The 24,270-nt window shown below is 37.0% G+C and overlaps 1 protein-coding gene across 1 annotated transcript; it reads left to right on the forward strand.

Moving 5' to 3' along the window:
• Window positions 1-16: 16 nt before the first annotated feature.
• Window positions 17-23,291, forward strand: LOC110832521 (vesicle-fusing ATPase 1-like). The gene is made up of 14 exons (XM_087359198.1): window positions 17-437; window positions 687-775; window positions 862-1,086; window positions 7,860-8,005; window positions 9,210-9,348; window positions 10,217-10,359; window positions 12,843-13,042; window positions 16,046-16,270; window positions 16,375-16,485; window positions 17,321-17,509; window positions 18,219-18,509; window positions 20,294-20,478; window positions 21,748-21,906; window positions 22,020-23,291. The coding sequence occupies exons 1-14, from the start codon at window positions 426-428 to the stop codon at window positions 22,153-22,155; spliced, it is 2,250 nt and encodes a 749-aa protein (XP_087215324.1). The 5' UTR covers window positions 17-425; the 3' UTR covers window positions 22,156-23,291.
• Window positions 23,292-24,270: the final 979 nt, after the last annotated feature.

Here is a 24,270-nt window from a genome sequence, read left to right on the forward strand (position 1 = left end):
AACAGAGGTAGGGCGGGGAACCAGACCGTATCGTGAGCACGGTCAACAATTATAACGGCGCAGGGTACAGATTATCATGAACAGACTATCCTCAATCAAAAGTGCAATGATGGTGGCAGTATGGTTCTCCTAAACGTCCGTTCACTTGTACCATACCACACTGCACTGCAGCACAGAAGACAGCCATCGTAAACGCCGCCGCAAAAACCTCAAATCCTAATCATTATTACTTTGAGAATTTTAGGTTAAGGTAAATTCTTTTACGGAATTGAAAGGGGAAGGTAATAAATACAATTTCTGTGCTAAAGCGATTGAGCAGCGATATTAGTAATCTGTGCTAGCAGGTGTTGGTATTAGATTGTATTAGTATTGACGTCTGCATTGCGGCATTCTGTAGAGTGTGTTATTGCAGTGTGTATAAAGATATGTCCGGGATGGTGAGTTTCACTGATGATGTAAACAATAGAATATTAACTTTTAAAATATGAAACGTCCGATAAATATATTAGAATCTAATGCAATTACTTTTGTGTGGGGTGTACACCCTTCATCCTTTTTGTCAAATGCGTTCTCGCAGCAGCCAGAGAAATGTTTTTATTCTAAGTTTATAGGACAGTGTGCACATTATTGATCTTTTGAATTTGTTGTTTGTTTAAATATTTCTATTAACCATTTTATTATTACAGCGTATGAAAGCATCCCGTTGCCCTACAGATGAGCTGTCACTCACAAACTGCGCTGTTGTCAATCAAGGCGACTTTCCCGATGATGTGAAGTAAGTTTAAAAGAAACTGTGCTGTGCTGTACATATTTAACATTGCACTGGCATATCTGTCAAAATGTGTGATTTCTGTTTCATAGACATGTTGAAGTGAGTACGGGGCCATCACAGCACTATGTATTCACAGTTCGGTTTCATTCTGAAGTCCCGCGTGGTACTGTGGGCTTCAGCTTACCTCAGAGAAAATGGGCAACTCTTTCCCTTAATCAAGATATTGAAGTAAAGCCTTACCATTTTGATCCAACTTCTAGTTCAGAATGTCTTTGTACTATTACCTTGGAAGCTGATTTCTTACAGAAGAAAAGGTAAGTAGATCACATATACAGAATTTATATCACATATTAAACAGCCATGATATAGATTCAACACATTCCTAACTTTCTTCTTAAAAGGTTTTGAAGCAAGTTGCCTTACCAAAACAGAGAAAAAGTTATCTGAAAATAATGAGTGGATTACTAAAGGCATAAAAACATCTTGCTAACATAAACAGGATATTTACCTGATGTGTCAGTCTAGTAAGAACCAAGTAATGAAAATTCACTACAGGAAGTTTTGCAAGATACTCAAATCATTCAAGAGTCTAAATGTATACATTACAGTAAACAGATAGTAGAGTCTAACAATAAAATAAAAGCAGTCTGGAAAATTGTGAAAGAGGAAACAGGGAAATATTCTAGAGAAGAAGTGACCCCATTAATAAAGATTAATGATAATGCGATAAATATTCTAAAACACTTAGAAAATCATATCAATACTTCTTAAACAATCAAGTATACATAGAAACTTTATGTAACTTGATATGCTTGATCTGTCACTCAGAGGGAGGAACACAGATTGCAGGTGTTTGAGGAGGATATTTGGGCCTAAGAGAGAAGACGATGGGGTGTGGAGAAAACTGCATAATGATGAGCTTAAAAATATGTACTCCTCCCCCAGTATTGTCAGGGTGATTAAGTCGAGAAGAATGAGATGGGCGGGGCATGTAGTGCGCATGGATGGGATAAGAGGTGTGCACCAGGTATTGGTCGGGAAGCCTGAGGGGAAGAGACCGCTGGGGAGACCTAGACGTAGATGGGAGGATAATGTCAGCGGGATGTATGGGAGATAGGAGTTGAAGGAGACTGGATTTTGTTGGCCCAGGACAGTGTCCGGTGGAGGGCTTTGGTTAATTCAGTGATGAACATTCTTGTTCTGTAAGCCATCTAGTTAAGGAACAACAGTCCTCTCTCAACAAAATATTGTAAGATTTGGAAAAAAAATCACATACTGCACTGAATCAAAGTTTTTCTTTTTAGAAGAAAATAAGATAAATAGGTTTCAAGTGGAAGAAATGCCAGTCAAATACAAGTCTTATTGTCGAAAAGTTGGAAATTGCCGCTTGGTAATTTACAAGTACTGAAAAAAAATTTGAAGTGAAGGCAGACAAATTATTCATCTAGACGAGAGCTACCTCCGTTCAACTGATACTGTTGTGTCATGCTGTCATGTCACATTTGAGAAAGAGGTGGGCACTACATCCTTGGTGTAAATAGGGCCCAGACTAGTCATAGCTCATGCAGGGAGTGAGCTATGATTTGTATCCAATGCTTTATTCATTTTTAAGTCATAGACAAAACTGGGGATTAGTATGGAGAAATGAGTTTTGATAATTTTTTACAATGACTATAACAGCAACTATTACTGAATCTGCCTCATAATTCAGTAGTTATTCTTGATAATGCATTTTTACAATGACTATAACAGCAACTATTACTGAATCTGCCTCATAATTCAGTAGTTATTCTTGATAATGCAATATACCACTGCACTCAAGAGAATAAAATACCAACTTTGCTACTCTATAAAAAAAAATATACTGTGACATGGACAGAAATAACACATTAAATTCTAACCTGCAATGAAAAAGCCACAACTCCTTGGGCTGATAAAATCAGTGATAACAGAAACACTGTATTTAGTAGACGACATAATTAAAAAGAATGGACATGATACATTGCACCTTTCTCCATTGAAAAATTAAATCCGTGGCGTAACAGCTCCAGAGAGCCAAAGCCGACTAGCTTGACTGCTGGTCTCACGTTCTCATGCCTAAGCAGAGGTGAACGATCATCAGATATAGGGTGACGTGTGGTCAGCATGACGAACCCCCAGTCATTGCTAGCTCTCCTGACCGGATTACGCTACTTATAGTAGCTCCCCAATTTCCTCACGATGCTGGGTTGGCACCAGTCCCATACACTGGTCGAAAGCTCATGAGAAAATTTCTTCTCCCCCGAGACTCGAACCAGCGCGCATTCCGTATCGCCGGTTCGAAGCATGATGCCTCAGACCACGTGGCTACGGCGCGGGACTCACTTTTCTCCATACCACCCTGATTTAAAACCTATCAAATTGGTTTGGGAAGACATCAGAAATAAAGTAGCACAAGAATGACTGTCAAAAGTGGATGTTTTGCCAAAATGTATTTGTTGGATGTACAAAATAAAAGTGGCAAAACTGCTGCTCCCATATGAAGAAAATAAGAGAGGAATATTGGCAACAAGACGGCTCAATTTACGAATCAACAATTGACATCATGATTGTTCACCTAGGGGATAGTTCAGATTCCAAAAACAAAAGACAAAAAAGAACAGAAGGTTTATTCATAAATTCCTAGAATCGCTACTTCCCACAAAGTCACATGAATCTAAGATTGTTAAAGTTGCTTACCACAACTTCGGTTTGTGATAAAAGAAAATCCAAAAGTGAATTGCTAACTGAAGTAAACGTTCCAGACATTCAGATACAATTAGAGATTAGTCCTCGCAAGTAATTTAGAATTCTAGCACAAGAAACTGATGTTTCACCAAGATCTGCAATTAAAAAGCATACTAATATTAATTCAATTTCACCCAAACAATAAAAGCTGTGCATGGGATTAAACAACTAGATTATGCATAAAAAATTCATTTTTACAACTGGTTATAGCAAAATGCATACAGTGGACTCATTGATCCACAACTGCTATTCGTAACTGATGAGACATGGAATAATAACTGACTAACTAGGTGGCTTACAGAACCCAAATGTTCATCACCGAATTAACCAAAGCCCTCCACCGGACCCTGTCCTGGGCCAACAAAATTCAGTCTCCTTCAACTCCTACCTCCCAAAGATCCCACCTGACATTATCCTCCCTTCTACATCTAGGTCTTCCCAGCGGTGTCTTCCCCTCAGGCTTCCCAATCAATACCCAGTGCACACCTCTAGTCCCATCCATGCGTGCTACATGCCCTGCCCATCTCATTCTCGACTTAATCGCCATGGCTGTTGTTCCTTAGTGATATACAATTTGTGACTTTTTCTTTGCACCACAGATTCCACGAAGCTGTCAAATTCTATTCACTTCTTTCTTAGAGGTTTCTTTTTGTTGTTGAAAATGCGTGATCTTGAGAATTTGTTTTGCAATCCTTCAAGATGTTTTTTTGTAGATGAGGTGAATACACTTTTAACTTCACTGGTCGACTGAGTGATATTATAGTCTATCTTATATTTTTCATTGTGTGTTTTAAAATGCTGTACAACTCTAAACCTTGCCTGTCATTTAATTGGCCTGCCAGCTATGCTGTTTGATGTCAACTGCATGATTTTGTATAAGTAAAATGTTTTGTTACAATCCGAATAAGCCACAACACACATTAACTAATATTACTTAATATCCTGAACAGAAGCCAGAGTAACAGTCTCACAGATTCCACAATTAAAGATTTGTAAAGCAATAGTTACATATTTGAGGACTGCATTATGCCCTTGTCTGCTGCAGTGGTGTGCATCCTGAAGTAGGAGTACGATGGACAGTTCTCCAATTTGCGCATGTACAGAAGAGGGTTCAGTACTAAGTTGTTGCGCTATACTAAGATTTTTGTAGGTGCTGTTTCTTTGGTTTATTCATCAATGTCTTGGTCACTGTCTTCTTTCCGTAATACTGTAGGTACTCTAGATGTTGGAAAATTGTCATCAGCGTAAATGAGGTCTTTGTTTTTGGGAACATGTCGGAAGGTTTTTTATTTTGCTAAGTTCTAGCCACTCGGTAAAAAGCAGGTTCACCTTTCATGTTTTTGTAGTTTGTGACCAGATCTTCAAAATGGAACTGTTGATTGGGAAACCAGAATCCCATGCGCCTTAATCCATTCCAATAATGCTTCGTCAATGTCATGAAACCCACATTTTATCACATTTTTGTGTTGAGATTGTTCTTGAATGCAGATAACATTTGCTTTTTGTTCTTCCACAAAGTTGAAACTGTAGACAACAAAACCCATCCCTAATGGCACAGCCGTAGGTCAGAACCAATCTTAACTGTACCATTAAGAATGTGAACAGTTGAAAAGGTTTCATAATGCAAAGAACTGAAAAAAATGTTCTTCCGGAGAAAGCAGTTTTACTCATTTTATATGAGAAATTTTGTGCATAAATTTAGGTAAATGAAATGTGAAGTGAAATTTCTTTGCTGGAGCCATGAACCTGTTATAACTGAGTTTTACTGTATTTATTATTTTCTGCCATGAACAGGTGGATCACATTCATGAAGAATAGAAAAGAGAATAATCACTGAAGAATCTTTGTTCATATGTTCAATCCACTCAAAGCTCCAGTGAAAGGATGATTACTGCTGGAATTCTATAGATATTGATGCTGTGACCAAAATTTATATTGGCTTCCATTCACAATATTATAACATCTCCGACTTCCACAGTGTCTACAGCTCACTTCACTGCTTCATCTCAAACAGTTGGCACAATTAGCTCCTACTGAGTTTCTGTTCTCTTCATCAAAATTCATACTGTTATTAAATAAAATTATATTCTATTGATTCTGTTGAGAGAAATGCAGTTTTTTTTACATATTTTCACTATCATAACTGGAATGTAAATGTCAGTTTCTGTATTCAGACTTCAAACACTTGTCCTCTCTACTTCCCTGCCCTCATCCTCTTACCCCAAGAAAACTACAAGCACGTGACATTGGTCTGCAGGTAAAATTTTGGGTTCTCACAGTGATGAATTTGAAGAAGACTGCCTTCTGGTTGTTGTGTTGTGTAGTCTGGTAGAAATTTCCTTGGCTCTGATGATGTAGGCAGTTAGCACCTCTGAAATGTTGGTAAACTTCTACCAGACTGCACAGTACATCTTTGAAGGTGGTCAGTTATGTTCATGATGTACTCCTATTTCTGTATTCAAAACTTTGAGTATTGCTCTGATCTACCACTCCTGGAATAAACCCACTGCCTCATCCCACTGTTTGCGAGCTACAAACACATCTTGTTGCAAACCATAAATGGCAATAAGTCTGGTAGTTTACTTTCTACTGGACGACACAGCGGTACAAATCAGATGACAGCCGTCTTTGTACTCACTGCCATGAGAACCTCAAATCCTGCTATAAATGACACGATGTAGACCAGTTTCTGTATTCAGAACTTCTAAGGATCTTGTAGTCTTTTCCTCCTCTAAACGCATGCATGATGTAGTATAACTGGTTCTACATTCAAAACTTGCAACAGTGGTCTGGTCACAGCTTCCCCCCATCCAAAACCTAAACACCCTCCCCTTCATCACCTTACTGCTGGCACATTCGGGAAGCTAACAGTTCTTCAGCTAGTTGAGTAATGCCCTGCCATTTATGGTCCCAGAATGTTTACTACTGTTTCCTGAAGAGCCTGCCACTGGACCTTACCACGGCCCAGGTTAATCCAGTCCATTCACCCACTCGGATACTGGGAACGACCCGTTCTTCAAGTGCTTGAACACTGTGGCTCCCAACTTTTTCCTTTGCTTGATCTATAGACATTCAGTAGGACTCCTTCGACGAGGGATCGGCTGGTCGCAAGGCCTCTACCTGTATACAGGACAGCACAACACAGAAAAATGCGGACAGACATCCATGGCTTGAGTGGAATTCGAACCCACGGTCCCAGCGACCAAGCGGCACAAGACCCACACCTCAGACTGCACGGCCACTGTGGATCCCCCACACACCCACATCCTAGTTTTTCTAATTCATCTTAATAATGTCCTCCATACTGTGTCTAGATCTCCATGTGGTTTCTTCATCTCATATTTATGACGTAATTTCTATATGCATTTGTTCAAGTTGTGTGCCCCACCAAATTTATCTTCTCTGATTTGATCAACCCCCAAAGACATGGAAGAAGCATCAAACATTCTGAGCCTCACCACTCGGTGGTAGTGATCAGTTACATTGAGCCAAGAGAAGAACTTGCATCAGCTACTGGATTATATTTTTAGTGCTGCTCTGGAAATGACTGGAAAAGTAACAGTTCTCACTACCTTTGTCAGGGAAACTGTAATATAGGAAATGTTATTAGTCGCACACTGATTAAATTAAATTGTTGCATTATTCTGAGCTGTTCCTGCAGCTATAAGGTCTGACCCAGAAAACAGTTTTCCTGGTGCCTTAACCTTGTCAGAAAATTCCATTTTAAGGTAATAATTTTTAGGCATTGAAGACAGGAGGAGTATTTTCTAATCTTGACGACTAGACATTTTAACTTTGCTGACTTCCTGGAGTGAATGTATTTATGAACTTTCATCTACGTGTATGAACAAGACAAGGTAAAAATCTTGGAACATTTATATTAAATTTGCTTGTTACCTACTTTATTTAAGTTTGTACTTTCTGATATGTAGTGATGTCTTTCAGACTTAGTGAGTTACATCAGATATGACCATGTTTGTGAGTAGAAGAGCCAATAACACAAGTTTCCATTGCTAATGTTTCATTCTTATAGGTAACATTTTAAATAATGGAAGGTAGGTGTAGTTTCCATTAACACAATGAGGCTGAATGAACTGCAAGAGACTGACAAATTTTCCCAGTTGGTTTAATGTTTAAAAATTTGTTTACAAGAATATTTCAGAATGCATAATTTGCGATACAGGAGGGCCAGTGCATTCTCATTACATCCTTTTTATGAGAATTCTGAATTGTGCATACGTATATCTATGCTAGTTGTGTGTTTGTAGTGTTTTAATAATGAAAGAGTTGTGTTTTGTTATTTGTCTTCTGTGTTTTGTAGCACTACTTTAGAGCCTTATGATACAGATCAGATGGCAAAGGAATTTCTGCTGCAGTTCTCAGGTCAAGCTTTTACAGTAGGCCAACAGTTAGCATTTAACTTTGTTGACAAGAAACTGCTGGGTTTGGTTGTCAAGAGTCTCGAAGGTAAGTCTTCACGGAGGGCCGTGATGATAAACAAAGTTGTAAAAGGAGACAGTGTTCACTTGTCAGGCATGTTTAGCAGAAGGTATTAAATGATGTGTATGAACAAAAATAAACTGACTTGAAACTGGCTCACTTTAAGATGATCCGTGGAAGTAATACTCTTTATTGAATTGCAATGAACTCTTACCTTGTATGTGTAATAAGCAAGCAATAAATTTACATTCAGCTGTTCACCATTAGTTGAAATTTATCGAATTTGATGAGAAATTAGAACTGTATAATGCATGAAAATTAAATGTAGATAATTTTTTAATATGTGCGTCAAGTCATATTGTAATAGAATGTATAAAAAATCTGTTTTCAGTGCAGTCTAAACTCAGTCATGATTTTATTTTGCTTTTCCCATAATTGTTTCTTGTGTCATTCTGCTGAAAGAACTCTAGCATTTGTTTTAGTGTACAATGATCTATTGTGATAAGGTTACATGAATAAAATCATGTACTGTTTATGAATCTCAGTCATTTAAATTGTCTCCTTAAGATGAGAATTGAAATTTTTCTAACAGTTGTTCATAAAACTGTCCAGTATGATATTTATTTAGATTTGATTTCTCCATTCTCAAGTTTTTTCATGCATATGGTCAGATGGATGAAGCGACTGTAATAGGTTCTTTGTGGGTTCTGTATGTGCCTAAAAGGTAGAGTCAGTTGAAGTGTGTGCCCTGTCTGCATAAATATAAGGGCTACCATCTGGTGGAAGAACTTACAAAAGTAACTTTTATTTTGATGATGTTCTGGGTTTTTGTGCTATATAGACAAGTCTGCATAGCGCTAAACCCAGAACATCATTCTCACTGCTGTGGAAGTCATTTCTGCTTTCGATATTTTTAGTCGTGTACCACTCTGAATACAATACTGATATTGATTCCCAAAAAAAGAAAAATTGAAATATTCTCTATCTTAATTTAAGAAATAATATGTGTGCTGAAGATGTCTTCTGGGTTGTTGTGCTGTGTGGTCTGGTAGAAGTTTACCAATCCTTCATCAGGGCGATTGCCCTGATGATGGAGACAGCAAGGACCTCTGAAATGTTGGTAAACTTATACCAGAATATACATTGCAATGACACAGAAGACAGCCATCTTCAGATTCACCGCTGTGAGAACCTCAAATTTTGCTTAATATGTGTGCTGACTGATTTTCAGCTGCTGATCTGAGTGCTATCAAAGCTGGTCAGGATGCAAAACCTAAGAAAACTAAAATGGGACGTTGCCTGGGAGATACAATGGTGCAGTTTGAGAAAGCTGAAAATTCATCATTAAATCTTGTTGGAAAAGCGAAAGGGTAAGATTTCTTTTATACTTTGAATCTTACATAATTGTTTCATGGTACATTGCTGGATGAAGGAAGAATGATGTGGTTTTAGAAATGAAAGGTTGGTGGTTGATTTTGCTCTTTTTGTGAGACATTAAAAAGAATAAATTTGGCAAAGGCTCTTATTGATTTTGAAAAAGGCATGTGGTAGTATAAATTGACAGGAGATTTAGAAAATATTACCCATGGCAAATGTATCCAAAGGACTAATGGGCGTGACAGATATGGAAACAGTATGTTCATAGATGGTAAAAAGTCTGAAAGTTTCTTAGAGGGGCTAGGCGTAGAAGTGTTTTATCTCGTGTGCTGTTCAGCAAGTTGACAGATGAGGCAACAAGGAGAATAAGAGGAGGAAAAGAGAGTGGATTGGCAAAATGTGAGTTATACACAGACAGTAATTAACATTTGTTATTGATCTTTTGTTACGACTTCTTTGCATGAAGTGCATGGGCTGCTTGTGTCTGTAGATGTAATTGATTCTACTTGAGAATCACAGGATAGATTGGGATGAAATTTGGTAAGGAGGTTGTACCATCTGCACAACCTCAAAATCATACTCCTGAATATTCTATGAGCAGCGATAACAAAATGAAAGATGAGAAGTCTTGAAGTGGACATCTACGTGCTGTAATCTGGTGGCAAAAGTGAGGACTAGCAACATCTGAATTTATTTGTTTGCCATGGATACCATTGCTGACAATTGTTATGCATTCTTTGAATATTTACTATGGTTTGATCAGGTTAGGACACAGTAGTATAGTCATTCTATCTGTGAGATTTAGTATAATGTTGTGACAGCAATGCCTTTATTATGAATTCTTTTTGTATGTATTTTCAGAAAAGTACCTCGACAATCCATTATCAATCCAGAATGGGATTTTCAGAAAATGGGAATTGGTGGTTTGGACAAGGAATTCAATGCCATCTTTAGGCGAGCTTTTGCATCGCGTGTTTTTCCTCCTGAAATTGTTGAGCAATTAGGTATGTAGGATTCTTATTACAAGTTTTAAAGTTCCGTTTATTTTATCAAGTTATTTGAAACATAGTATTTTAGAGAAGATAATAGGAAACATAAATGAAAGATGTGCCTTTGTGTCTAAAGTTCACTCATAGGTGCAGATAGCCTTACAAGCTGATGCACCTCTTAACATATGTACACACACCCACTTATCGTTATTGTGGAAGCAACTTTTTGTCCCGAAGATTAACTCGTCTTCTTCCTTGTAGACAGCACAAGTTGAAATATTTTCTATTTTAATTTAGGAAATAATGTATGTGCTGAAGTTGGTCATCTTCAGGGTTGTTGTGCCGTGTAGTCTGGCAGAAGGTGCAACAACCCAGAAGACAGGTGTCTTCAGATTCACCGCTGTGAGAACCTCAAATCTTTCTTAATATTTGTGCTGACTGATTTTCAGCAGCTGTTCTGAGTGTTAAAATTAGGGGCATGACAAACACTGATTGATTGATGGAATTTCGGATAACAATAAAAGTGAAATCATTTCTTCTAATAATAAATCAGGACTTGACACTTTATTTATAAACAAGCTTGATCCAAAGCGTTTTAACCAAAACAGTTATATTATCACATAATATCTTATATAGGGATTCTATACACTAACAATCAATTCCTAAATGTTAATATTTGTCTCCCAAGGCGTAGGTATTTTCCTTTGTTTCTGCTAAGCAAGACTGTTCTCTCTTGGTTCTTCCCAACTACTCCCTCTCAATTTGGCTTCTGGGACTCCGTTACATCCGCATTCAGACTTCCCCTTTTCTGCAGCTGCAACATGTAACCTAACTCGCCTCTGTCATTGGTGGTATATCCTTCAATCAGAAAATTGTGCAACCCTAAAGAATTGATACCAGTCTGTGTCATTTGCAGTTGACTTTCAGAATTCTATTTGCTGGTGTTGTGTAGGTGTGGATGTCCCATAAGTGTTGGATGTATAGTCAAATGTCCTCAAACATTTTGCTTTTTTATGTGATATTTAATCTGTTTTTTGAGAAATCTAATCACAGATTGATGTTCAGTTTTCACTGAATTTGTCAGACCAAACATTGTGGCCACATGTTAGCGTTGCATTACCTCTTGTTCATATTTGGAGACCCTGGATTTAAAATCTTGGACCAGAGTCTAGATAACATGAGCTGGTTTTTCATGGTTTACTTTAGTCCCTCCAGGCAAAGGCTGAGGTAGTTGATTTTAGATTATGCCATAAATACATTATTTGCTTTTGAATTATTTATTAATAATTTTACACTGTGTAATTTGTGCCATTGACAGCATTATTAAAAGAACCACATATAAATACAAAAGACTGATGCAGCAACTAAATAATGTTGTTTGCAATTTGTAGTATATTACGCATGTAGTGCCATATGCAGTTTTTAATATGTTGTGTTAGTACTGAAGCCACAGTCACACACTAAAGTGAATTTACATACATTTAATGACGCTGAATTATTTACAACATACATAAATAGAAAATAAGTGTGGAATCAGTGTTGCTTTAAATTGTGATAACATTCAGATCCGACTTCATATGAAATTATTTATGACTGTACTGAAATTATTATGTTCAGAATTAACTGGAATTAAGTTGCAATAATGCAAGCACTCGAATTGAAGAAACTGGTTAGAATGATGTAGTTCTGTGGTTGTGGACTCACGTTGCCTGAGTTGGGAACCACTGTTCCCTTTGATGATCTCAGTGTTATGGATTCTAAGGTGACTTTATGTTTACATAGCCTACGTCTGATTACTCTCATAATGAATTGTGTATCATGATGTAGAATATATCATGGCATTACTTTTGAAATAGTTAGTACACAATGCTACTATCAAACGCTTCCTTCTTGTTATGTTATAATGGCCCTATGGAATCATACTGCATTATGAATTATTCTGCATTGGATGTTGGCTTCTCTGTCTCTGTACCTCAGTCTTTCTCTGTCGTGGGCGGCACATAACTCCCTTGGCCTTCGTCACTCGTAACTGGCGAAGAACTCAGTGTTTTCCCTCACTGCTTGTGAATTGCCCCACTCCAGTAATGTTACAGTGCAACTGTATCTTGGCAATGCTAGAGACCAGCTGAACTCTTTTGATGCTACAGGATGACTGTTCTGTTGCTCAAGTAAGAATCCTGTTTTTTTTCGCAGTAGGACGAGTACGTCCTTCATCAATGTGGTATTCCCGTGACACCTCCCAACATGTCACCGGCAGAAGTGTAAACTATATTCCTCAATTATCCTCCAAACTTCAGTACTGAGTTAATGCTGAGACCAAATAAATGTGTCATCATATTAACCGTAGTTGAGCCAATTACGTTGTGTGCTCTCTAGACGTGTTGCCACATTTACACATTTGCTACTCGTCACTTTCATATTCACACAAGGAATTTACTTAATGGCTCTTTTACGACTGTTCAGTTCATATTATGTTTCTAATTTTGTGCATGTTTTAGGTTGTAAGCATGTAAAAGGAATTCTGCTCTATGGGCCACCGGGAACAGGGAAGACTCTAATGGCTCGTCAAATTGGGACCATGTTGAATGCTCGTGAACCTAAAATAGTTAATGGACCTCAGATTTTGGATAAGTATGTTGGTGAATCTGAGGCTAATGTTCGGCGGCTTTTTGCAGACGCAGAGGAAGAGGAAAAAAGGGTGAGAACTGCATTTTACATGTTATAAATATAAACCTTTGTAGATAATATAACAAAGACTTCATAAAGTAGTCAAAGTACAATGGCATAATAACAGCGTTACTTTGCTGATTTTTAAGAAACCATGAATATTCCTAAAACAGACAGTGGATTAGAAATAAAGTACAGTACAATAAATCCCTGTTGCTGTGAATTGGAGAAAGTTATAAAAATGTCTACGTAAAACAACATTTTGTAGTAATAAACATTAGTGGAACCATGTTACACATTGTATATTATATAATATGTGTTTATAATTAAAAATTCTGAGAAACATTGTTCTGATATGTCATGTGACATCCCATTTGTAAAATGTTGAATGGGAATTTAACCACACTTGTAAACTTGTGAGGTAATTGTAAATTACTTTGAAAATCAATGTGTAAAATTTGGCATGTAAATTATAAATGTGCAAACGTGCTATACACTCCCAAATGTAGGTTGCTCTTATTTATGATAAAATTTTCAGTATTTTTAATTTTCACAAACATTTTTCTGTGCTTCTGGTAAGTTACAGAATATTGTTTCTCTTTAAGTCAGGTATACTTTTCAGTTGACATGTAATAAACTAGTTACTTGTAATGCAGTTATAACCTTGTATCTCTTACGTATGGTAATGTTGTAAGGTCACTTTATTCGATACGGATAGCAGGAAGAAAATGATGTTAATTTATTTGCTATACAGTACTTTATTGTTGGCATTCTTTATGGGGTGAATGTTTAATACCTTCAACATTTGTTGCTGTGCAGTTCTACATAATGACCATTAGATATTCTTACTTGAAATTATCAGTCTTTTATTGCATACTAAATCAGGTGCTCACACTAGTGACCTTAATTTTTTTTCCTATTAATCTTATTCCATATCTTCTTTTCTGAATATGACTGTACTCCATTACAGTGTTTTTACAATGACTGTATACAGTCAGACCAGCGACTGGCTCTTAATCAGTTGATGCACAATATATATTACGGTAGCATTATATTTCCATACAAGATGCTTCAAGAGAGACCAGTGCAGGCGAATTAATGAGTTGTGATGGACTGCATAACATAAAAGTTTGAGGCCACGTAACATTCACTCTGTTTTAGAAGAAAATGGATAGTACCGAATATGAGAAGAATATTATACAGGTAGGCCCCGATTTATGCCAGGGTTACGTTCCACCTCCACAGGGCTGTTAGCTGAAGTGGCGTAAATCCAGGAAGAATTATAATTTATTGTACTGGCGTACGAGGAGAAAGCAACTGATGCTGACACTAGCGCCACCTGGGTACCCACTTCCTGTGCTGCATTTATGCTTGTGTTTTCATATTTTCTTTTTATATTTTTTTATTTTTTCATTATTATTTTAAAAGGGCATTAATGTGAAACAGCATAAAATGATGCATCATAAAGCGGGGCCTACCTATACATGTATTTAGAACTTTTTAAATAATGTTCATGTACGTATATACTTATAAATACCTAATGATAGGGCTGAGTGGTTGGCATTTGTGCTTTGTATTTGGGAGGTCTCAGGGGCTTCAAGTCTTGTCCCATATATCAGCTATCCTGGCTGAAGTTTGTGTGGTTTTCCTCTGTCTGTCTAGGCAGAGGCCAGAATAGGTTCTTAAATTAGGCCATGACTGCTTCCTACCATGTCCTTTCCAATATATTATTTATTGAATGCTGTATCATTTCTTATTACATAAAGTGAGCTAATGACATTATTGTTAAATAAACTGCAAACAAATTTTAAATCTACAGGTTCATTTACATCATCAGAGAAATCTATTATTATACGAGGTGCGATCGGAAAGTTTCAAGACTGTGTCAATAGAGGGCGAACCGGATGTAGTACGAGCTTCTGCCGCTAGGGGGTGCGGCCTACATATATAGTGAATCAGTGTGCCAGCCGGCATCATCGAATTAGCATTTGTTTCTTAGTTACGGGCGTTTTGGTAGTGCTTTACACCGATTGCGGATTTTCATGAACAAAGAGTGTGCATCAAATTTTGCCAAAGACTCGCCAAAACAGCTACGGAAACTATGAAATGCTAAAGCAAGCATTTGGGGAGTCCACAATGGGTCGTGCACAAAATTTTGTGTTGCATTCACGTTTTAAAAATGGCCGAACCTCTGTCGATGATGACGAGCGTTCTGGACGACCATCTTCGAGCACAACGCCCGAAAATGTTACGAAGATTCGGCAGGCCATTCACGAAGATCGACATCGTACCATCAACGACTTGTGCGACATTGTTGGGATAGGCTATGGGACCTGTCAGCTGATTCTAAAGGAAGAACTCCACATGCGACGCATCGCAGCCAAATTTGTGCCAAGGCTCTTGTCTGAGGACCAGAAGCAGAATCGACTTCTCGTTTGTCAGGAGCTCAAAGATCTTGCCGGATCGCCGGATTTAGCTCCGTGTGACTTCTTCCTCTTCCCAAAGATGAAAATTCAGCTAAAGGGAAGGAGATTTGAGACGATAGACGAGATTCAGGCAGAATTGCAGATGGTGCTTGACAGGCTGACAAAGAAAGATTTCCAGGGATGCTTCCAGGCTTGGCAGCGCCGCTGGGATCGTTGTGTTCACTCCCAGGGGAACTACTTCGAGGGTGATGGATGAATTTAATACCTAATATAAGTGTACGGGTTTTTATAGGCGCAGTTTTGAAACTTTCCGATCGCACCTCGTACACTATCCTTATCTTTTTCAATCTAGTTCTCATAAATTTAATTTTCTTCTCTTAAGAAACAAGCTTAATATTTTCTTACCATTGATACCTTATTCTTTCAAGTGGTCTCTTTGAATCAGAATTCCCTTTGCAGTCAGAATTACATCGAAGAACTATGGCAGACCATCCACGGAGACAGAAGTTTAATACAGAACTGGAGCCTGTTTGGATGGTTTAGAAATTGTAGTAAATTTAAGTAAGAATGATTGATATCCTAATTTGTTGTGTTGATATTGTTTTCAGCTTGGCCCTAACAGTGGCCTTCATATTATCATATTTGATGAAATTGATGCAATTTGTAAATCTCGAGGCTCAGTGGCTGGTAATACCGGAGTGCATGACACAGTTGTAAATCAGTTACTTGCCAAAATAGATGGTGTTGAACAACTCAATAACATTCTAGTCATTGGAATGACTAATCGCAAAGACATGATTGATGAAGCTTTGCTTCGACCAGGAAGATTAGAGGTAACGTTTTATAACCTTTTGCAGTTATATGACACTCTGAAGGAATGTTAATTCGGATTTTTTACTGTTGTGTTTCATAATTTATATTAACTGGTCTTCCATAGGTACAAATGGAAATTGGATTACCAAATGAACAAGGACGATTCCAAATTCTTAATATCCATACAAGTAGGATGAAAGATTACAAGAAAATCAATCAAGACGTTGACATCAAGGTGCGTTAGAATGATTTTATGTTGCCTGTTGGTAAATTTCATAATTTTTATACGTGGATTCTGATGACCCATGTTATTGGACAGCTTGATGAAAGGTTATTGAAGTCATATATAAATTGGTTCCATGACAAAAGCCCACATGAAAATTCTGCACAGAATAAACCCGTCATAAATTCCCACATGAAAAATGCTCACACGGAAAAATGCTTATAGACATGTGCAATGTTGTGTATAGTTGAGTGAGATAGGTCTAATTATGAACTTCCTCTGTGAACAGACTTTTGAGGGTTCCTCTTACATATTATACTATGTTCTGCATTATCTTCGGACACTGTCCAGCATGGGTGACCGTGTTGTTGCAAGACACCTCATGTCTTTTCCAGACTCACCTTATTACTAATCATGGATATACAATTTGAGTTGTGTCAACTACTGAACACAGTCCGCTTTCTGATGCATCTATCCTTCGTCCGAGGTTAAAGTGAAGTAATTTCCTTGGCTGTGGTGGTACGGCATGGATGAGCCAAACTGTGGCCTTGACCTCCCGGAAAGATGAAGAATTATACTAAAAGGATAGTGTGTAGTTCAGTACCTGCTTTCATTTCACACGTATTCATCTATGGCTCAATGCTTATTTGTAGATTAATTACTGAAACATTCTATTTATAGAAGTTTTTTGTTGTGCCCGTTTTAAAAGCTACTTATTAGAGTTAATATGTTATAAAATATTGTGGTGTACATTTGTTTCTTATCTCTGGGTACTGTTGGGCAGATTTTTGAGACTTTTGATATGGGTAAGTGACTACAGGACTTTAATTGGTCTGTAATGTTGTAGGAATTGGCAGTTCTAACAAAGAACTTTAGTGGAGCAGAGTTGGAAGGTTTGGTGCGTGCTGCACAGTCCACGGCAATGAACCGTCTTATTAAGGCTGCTAGCAAAGTGGAAGTCGATCCTGAAGCTATGGAGAAGTTGTTGGTTAATCGATCAGACTTCCTTCATGCTCTTGAAAATGATATCAAACCCGTAAGTTAAATATTATTGCTCTGAAAAATCTATCAAGGTGTTTTTGGCAGATCTTTTATAGACTTTTAGTTCTACAAATAATTGTTGAATGCTCTGGTCTGGTTACTAGTACACTACCAGACCACAAAAATTAGAGGAATATAAAAGAAGTGCTTTATTATAAACACAACAATGTATTATTATTGTTGTTGCTGCTGCTGTTAAAATATCTTAGCATCATGATACAGTTGGTGTTTTTTTTTTTGGGCGGGGGGGTAGTATTATTGCATTCCACACAATATGGATTCTTGACCAAGCAACCTTGCAAACCTCATCTGCTAATTCTAGGTACAGACATTATGGTGTTGCCTCCACGTCAGGTTTGTGCATCCGCTGTGTTACTGATTACAGGAAATAAAATATGTAAGGATTTGCTGGTCTGTAGTGGCACACCATTTTCTGTGAAAATCAATTACTTGGTTGAAAAGTTGAATGGGGGGACACAAAGTGTTCTGATCACATAAGCTTACTTTTTTACCCATAAGGAAGGAAAATAGGTTAAGAATTTATTTGTGAAACTGTTACATATGCCTTATTGGTTTCTTCTAAGGTGTGTGTTCTGAAGAAGCCACATGTTTCTGTAAAGAATAGGAAGAAATTATAAAGCAACTCAAATCAATTTGAATCGTAATACTTTTGTGTGGTGATAAATACTGTTTTTTTTTACTAGGCCTTTGGAACAAGTGGTGAAGTGCTGGAACATTTCCTTGCTCGTGGAATAATTAACTGGGGTACTCCTGTAAGCAGTATCCTAGAAGATGGAATGTTGTTCATACAGCAGGCCAGGGCTACAGACACGTCAGGTTTAGTTTCTGTTCTTCTTGAAGGCCCACCAAATTCTGGAAAGACAGCTCTTGCTGCGCAACTCGCAAAAAACTCGGACTTTCCTTTTGTGAAAGTTTGTACACCAGAAGAAATGGTTGGCTTCACTGAATCCGCCAAATGCTTGCAAATAAGAAAGGTAGGTGCTGTTTTATTTTTTCTTTCTTTTGGTTTGGTGGAAGGGGAGAGGGAGTAGAGGACATTTAAAATCAGTGTATTTCGTTTCTTTTGAATTTCAGTTGTGTTTATTAATAGTAATTAAAGTTTAAATGTCTCGTCGAAGGAGTCCTACCGAATGTCTATTGATCAAGCCAACGAAAAATTTTTGTACCCGCAGTGCTCAGGCACTTGAAGAACGGGTCGTTCCCAGTATCCCAGTTTAAATGTAAGTATTCTCTTTTGTCTCAGTATGTGAAGTGTGTTTTCTGTGTTTGGTACCAACCTATGATAACCATGCTTGCATTAATACAGTTATAGGCTTTTCAAATGTATTTTTTACTTTCTTCAAAAGATGTGTTGAAATTCCTACTTTTCTGTATCACTTTCCTTCTTGTGCTATCAAGTTTCTTATCTATGAATATCATCAACTCTTTTTATATTCCTGTTTCTTCTCAGTCAGCTGTCTTATCCCAGAAATGTGGTTTGTATTTGTCCTTGTTTTCTAAATGCATTTATTTCTGCCAGTTCTAATTTTATTTCCATTGTCATTGTGTTTATTAGTGTCCTTTAATAAATTTTTAGTTTCTGGCACAACATTGTAAGTCCTGTGTAGTTTTCACACCTGTCTCTTTTCTTGTAATTATATACAGCGATTACTTTGTACCAGTCTTCTGATATTCTTTTTTAAACCCAAATTTTTCTCACAATAAGACTCAGTATAGCCAGCATGTCCCAATTGATCCCACTGCTGTGATAATGTCAACAGATCCATCATCATATCCTGGTGATTTGTAATTTGTCATTTCTTTCCAAATCTGACATCCGTTTCTGCGAGTTTTCTGGGACTTTGTTGTTTTCTGTACTGTCCTCACCTTCATTTTGTGTATATAATAAATTGTTTAAGCATCTTTCCATGTTTTATGTGCCTTTTGCCCAGGCTTTCTTTCCAATTTGACAACTTTTCTGAAATGTTAACTGTAAAGTCACACCAACATGTAGACCTCCACTTACTACCTACTCACTTTATAGCTGAGAAGGTATCCGCGGCCATGACGATGGTTAACAGAGGAATAGAAGTGAAATGACACAAAAATTGTTATGATAAGTAAGAGGTTTTTAAGACATGAGGTTCACCACATATTAAAATGTTCTTGCGGATTTGAAACTGAACAGGTTTTAAGTATTTGAGTGTGAATTTGTAGCAAAATGGAGCCATGAGAAAATATGCCCTGGGCTACTACATCTAGACAGCTTGCTGTAAGACACCGTTGTTAATATTGTCAAAGATTGTTACCCAACTCCTTTATTTAAATAATGCTTGTCAATTTGGTATTTGAGCTCCCATCTTCCTTATCATATAGTGTTCCATAAATCTCTGTTTGTGAAGTCTCTCTATGACATTTTGCCCTAATATTTCCTGGTTGCCATTCTCTAATGGCACTTTACATTAATACTTACTTAGGATACTTAGACGACCTCTTCTTCAGTGCCTTGAGCATCTGCAGGTCCCAACTTTCGTTGGCTTTGATCTATTATACAGTTGGTAGGACTCCTTGGACGAGTGATCAGCCCATCACAAGGCCTCTACATCCATGCCATGAGTGGGATTCGAACCCACGGTCCCAGTGACCAAGTGGCACAAGGCCCACTCCTCAGACCACGCGGCCACTGTGATGGCTCTTTACATTAATAATAAGGATAATTTATATAGTAATTTGGCCTACAGTTGTTTCAGTTCTTAGCTCAGTTCTGTTTTGGATTCAGGTATTTGATGATGCTTACCGCTCGCAGTTGAGCTGTATATTGGTGGACAACATTGAACGTCTTCTTGATTACGGTTCAATTGGTCCTCGTTACTCTAACCTTACGCTGCAGGCACTCCTTGTTCTTTTGAAAAAAGAACCCCCAAAAGGACGGAAACTATTAATTCTTTGTACAAGCAGCAGGAGGTAAGTTTTGGTGCTAATGTAAGTAGTGAATATACATCGATATATTTAATTCTTCAAGTCGGTATTTAAATGCCCCCTAAGATCACACTGGCAGTATTTAAATGGAATGTCAGTAAGAAATTTGCAACATACGAATTATAAATTTTTTCCCACTTCCAGTCTGTAAGTGTGGTCATTTCAATAGCAGATTGCTTAGTAACTTTATTTTCCATCACTCACAATATCGGTTTCATTGTCCACACTATTTAATGGTTTCTCAACCTCAAGACTTTTCGCCTTTATCACTGTTGAATTCACTCTGACTATCGCAGATTAAAATGTTTCTGTTTCCAAATTCAGACCATCCAAAATGCTAGGATACACCATGTTATGTACTGGTTGATACAATGTCAGTATAAAAAAATCAAGGAAATAACTTGTGTGCAGTCATATGGGAAGTACAATGTTTCAAGGTCGTGTGGTCCATTATAACGAAAATACAATGGCTTGTGCATCAATGACAATTTGTCTTGATGCCTTCAAGCAGCAGCTTTACGCCCTGGCCATGCTTTACCCCCCGGGGAAGGGAATCCCGGTACCCTTTGGACAGGAGGCTGGGTGGGCCCCAGAGATAGTCTGGATGCAGAGCCTAGAGGAAAATCCTCTGCCCTTGTTGGGGATTGAATCCTGGTTGTCTTGTACATAGACTGTCACTAAACTGACTGAGCTACCCTGGCTCCATCCAACTAAAATAATAAGTCAGAAATAATAAATGTAACCCGCAATGAAATTAGTAAAGTTTTGAAACATATAGTTGATTAATATGCATGTACTCAGTTTTAATTATTATTTGTGTGAATACAAAATAATAATTAAAAGAAATAATATCCAAATATCAAAATTCAAACTCTCAAACATAATCTTCGCTTCAGTTATGGTATTCTACTGCAGTGAAGTCTAGCGTTCAGCTGGATTTTTACATCAGAATTCATGAAGGGACTCAGAAAAAGCATTAACATAAATTCATATTTTTCTTCAAATTAGGCAGACGTATTGATGTCTTTGTTTAATGGACATCTAGAATAAATCACTATAGCTATTGAAGGTAGAGAAAAGCCACATGTAGACAAGATTATGAATGACTGGAATTATGACACCATCTCATAGGCTTACATCACTTCCGGTTTGATACTTAGGCTGTTGTATTGAATTGTGCTTGCAGGATTATTGCAGTTTTTGGTGTGTTGCCAGCATTGTTAAGCTAATTTATCTTCTTATTTATGTGTTTAGGCAAGTGTTAGAAGATATGGAGATGTTGTCAGCATTTACAGCTGTTGTTCATGTTCCAAACCTTTCACAACCAGATCATTTAATGGCTGTTCTTGAAGAATCAGATGTTTTCACCAAGAAGGATTTGTCAGCGTTATCTCGGAAGATTCATGGGCACAGGTATGTAAAAGTGAAAACTTAACCAAAACACAGTATTAAGCCAAATTCAAAGTTAGATTGATGCTAAATAAAATTATTAATTTGTTTAGAACATACTTAATTCTTTTGTTTAGGGTGTTCATTGGCATCAAGAAATTACTTGCTTTGATTGACATGGCTCGTCAGACAGAGGAGCCGTACAGAGTTATAAAATTCCTTTCTAAACTTGAAGAGGAAGGAGGTTTGGATATGGGCTCCTCAATACAGTAAGCACACATTTTGTGGGTAAGGAGAAAGTTGTATTTGTGTTCAGTTACTTTCTTCAGTATCCGTTGTGAGGGAGACAGAACTATTAGGAAAATCAACATTGATTTAAAAAGGAGAATAACTCCAGATATAAGTACATATTCCATGGTTATTCCAGTTCTGCATATCTAAAAACAGGAAGAAACTATGATCAGTAAAAAAATGTATTTTTGTTCATTCTTGTGGTTTAAATCTTAATGCGTCTTGGTAAAGTCGTTAGAAATATTGACTAGAAGTTTAATTAATTGGAATTTTTGTATGTAATGAATTTCTGTCCTGTTGAAGGTTATCTTTAAATAATGAAGGTGTAAAACTTTTCATTAGTCGAGTGTAATTCTGTGAAAAGATAACACATAGATACAGCAAGATGTTAACATCAGTCTTGATATTTGCCATTTCATGGTAAATTAGATTCCATTAATAGTACATTTCCTTTTAGATTTATCCCAGAATATAAACACTGTTTTGTGATAATTGTATTTATTTAGACTCTGTTTAGTCTTGAAAGACTTCAATTCTATATCGTTGTTGATGTATAGTTAAATATGTTATTGATGTAAAATTCATGATGGGGGTAATGTGGAGATAAATTGCTATGCAAACTTTTGCTGTAGGCAAATGTGAGAACCATAAATGTAAATGTTCCAGTTTTCATAGTGTGCAAATTTTTATGAAATGTTAAAGAGTTTTCGTCACTGTAGCTGTAGTAAGAAGAATGCACTCTTTCACTTTCACCCCCATCATATATAGATGATGTTATTTATGAAGATTGCTGTCTTCTGGGTTATTGCGCCCTGTAGTCTGGTAGATTTCCACAAACGTTTCAGAGGTCATACTGCCTCCGTCATCAGGGCAATGAACTCATCGCCTTGATGATGGAGGCAGTATGACCTCTGAAATTTTGGTGGAAATCTACCAGATTACATGGCACAACAGCCCAGAAGACAGCAATCTTCAGACTTACCGCTGTGAAAACCTCAGATCCTACGATGTTATTTATAACTGTTAATTACATTCCTCATTCTGTAGTTGACCAAGAGTGTAATCAGCTCTAAATTACTGTGTTTCATCTTGAGAATTAAATTATGTTTTTAAATTGATTAATTTTGTTGACTTTGATTTGACCTTACTCTTTTATATACCCCATCATAGTTGCATTGGAGAAGTACAGTAGAATTTGAAATGATCCAGTTAAGTTATCGTCGGTCATTGTTTTGTCAGTTTTGCCATATCCAGTATTAAATGTTTAGATGTCACCAGACACGGGACAGAATCGTAGTAGTGCATATCCTTGGGCTGTTCTGTACAATCTATTGGCTAGTCATTTATTTTAGCATTACTGCATTGCAACATTTTACACAGGGAGGTATATTACCACTTTATTTACTAGGGTTTGTCGGTTTTTAAAAACCGTTTTTTTGGATAAATTTGTAAAATTCTAAAACAGGTTTTTAACATTTAAAAAACCGGTTTTAGATACTAGAATTAATATGTAAAAATTAATTAATTAAAAACGTTAACATTTTGACTTGAAATTGCCTCGGGCGCAAGCATATTGTAGTAAAATTAATCTTCGTGAGTCAGGCTGAAATTAGTTCCAAATTATTAAATGCTTTAGAAATATGAATTCAAGAAAGAATACAAGTTGGATTGGTAACCCTTTTGCTATAGTTGCAAAATCCACAAAACATTTCAACAAAGAAATCTAGTGTATTTCCACTAGCTTCAAAATTCGATATTGTTAAGTTATCTGGAAAAATATTGTCTAGAATATATTCAAATTCTTGTATGGAAACTGATTCCGAAGATGAATATATTGGAGACGGAGAAACCATTAATCAGGGCAAAGCTCTAAAAGGAGCCATGGAAAAATCAATTCATAGGTTTCTTGAGGAACCTGAAAAAATAATATCGAATCCGAAGATACTGAAGGCCGAATTATCAGTATTTGAGACAACCAATAAAAGAACAAAGAATTTGGATTTATTATTTGATGCCCTGAAAACGATAAAACGAAGTTCAGTAGCCAGTGAGAGAGTATTTTATATTTCATGCAATTTTGTATCTAGAATAAGAACA

This window comes from Zootermopsis nevadensis, unplaced genomic scaffold (genome assembly GCF_977971745.1).
Source record: "Zootermopsis nevadensis isolate Lab colony 2312 unplaced genomic scaffold, Znev_1.0 Znev_ptg000031l, whole genome shotgun sequence".
Lineage (NCBI taxonomy): Eukaryota > Metazoa > Arthropoda > Insecta > Blattodea > Termopsidae > Zootermopsis > Zootermopsis nevadensis.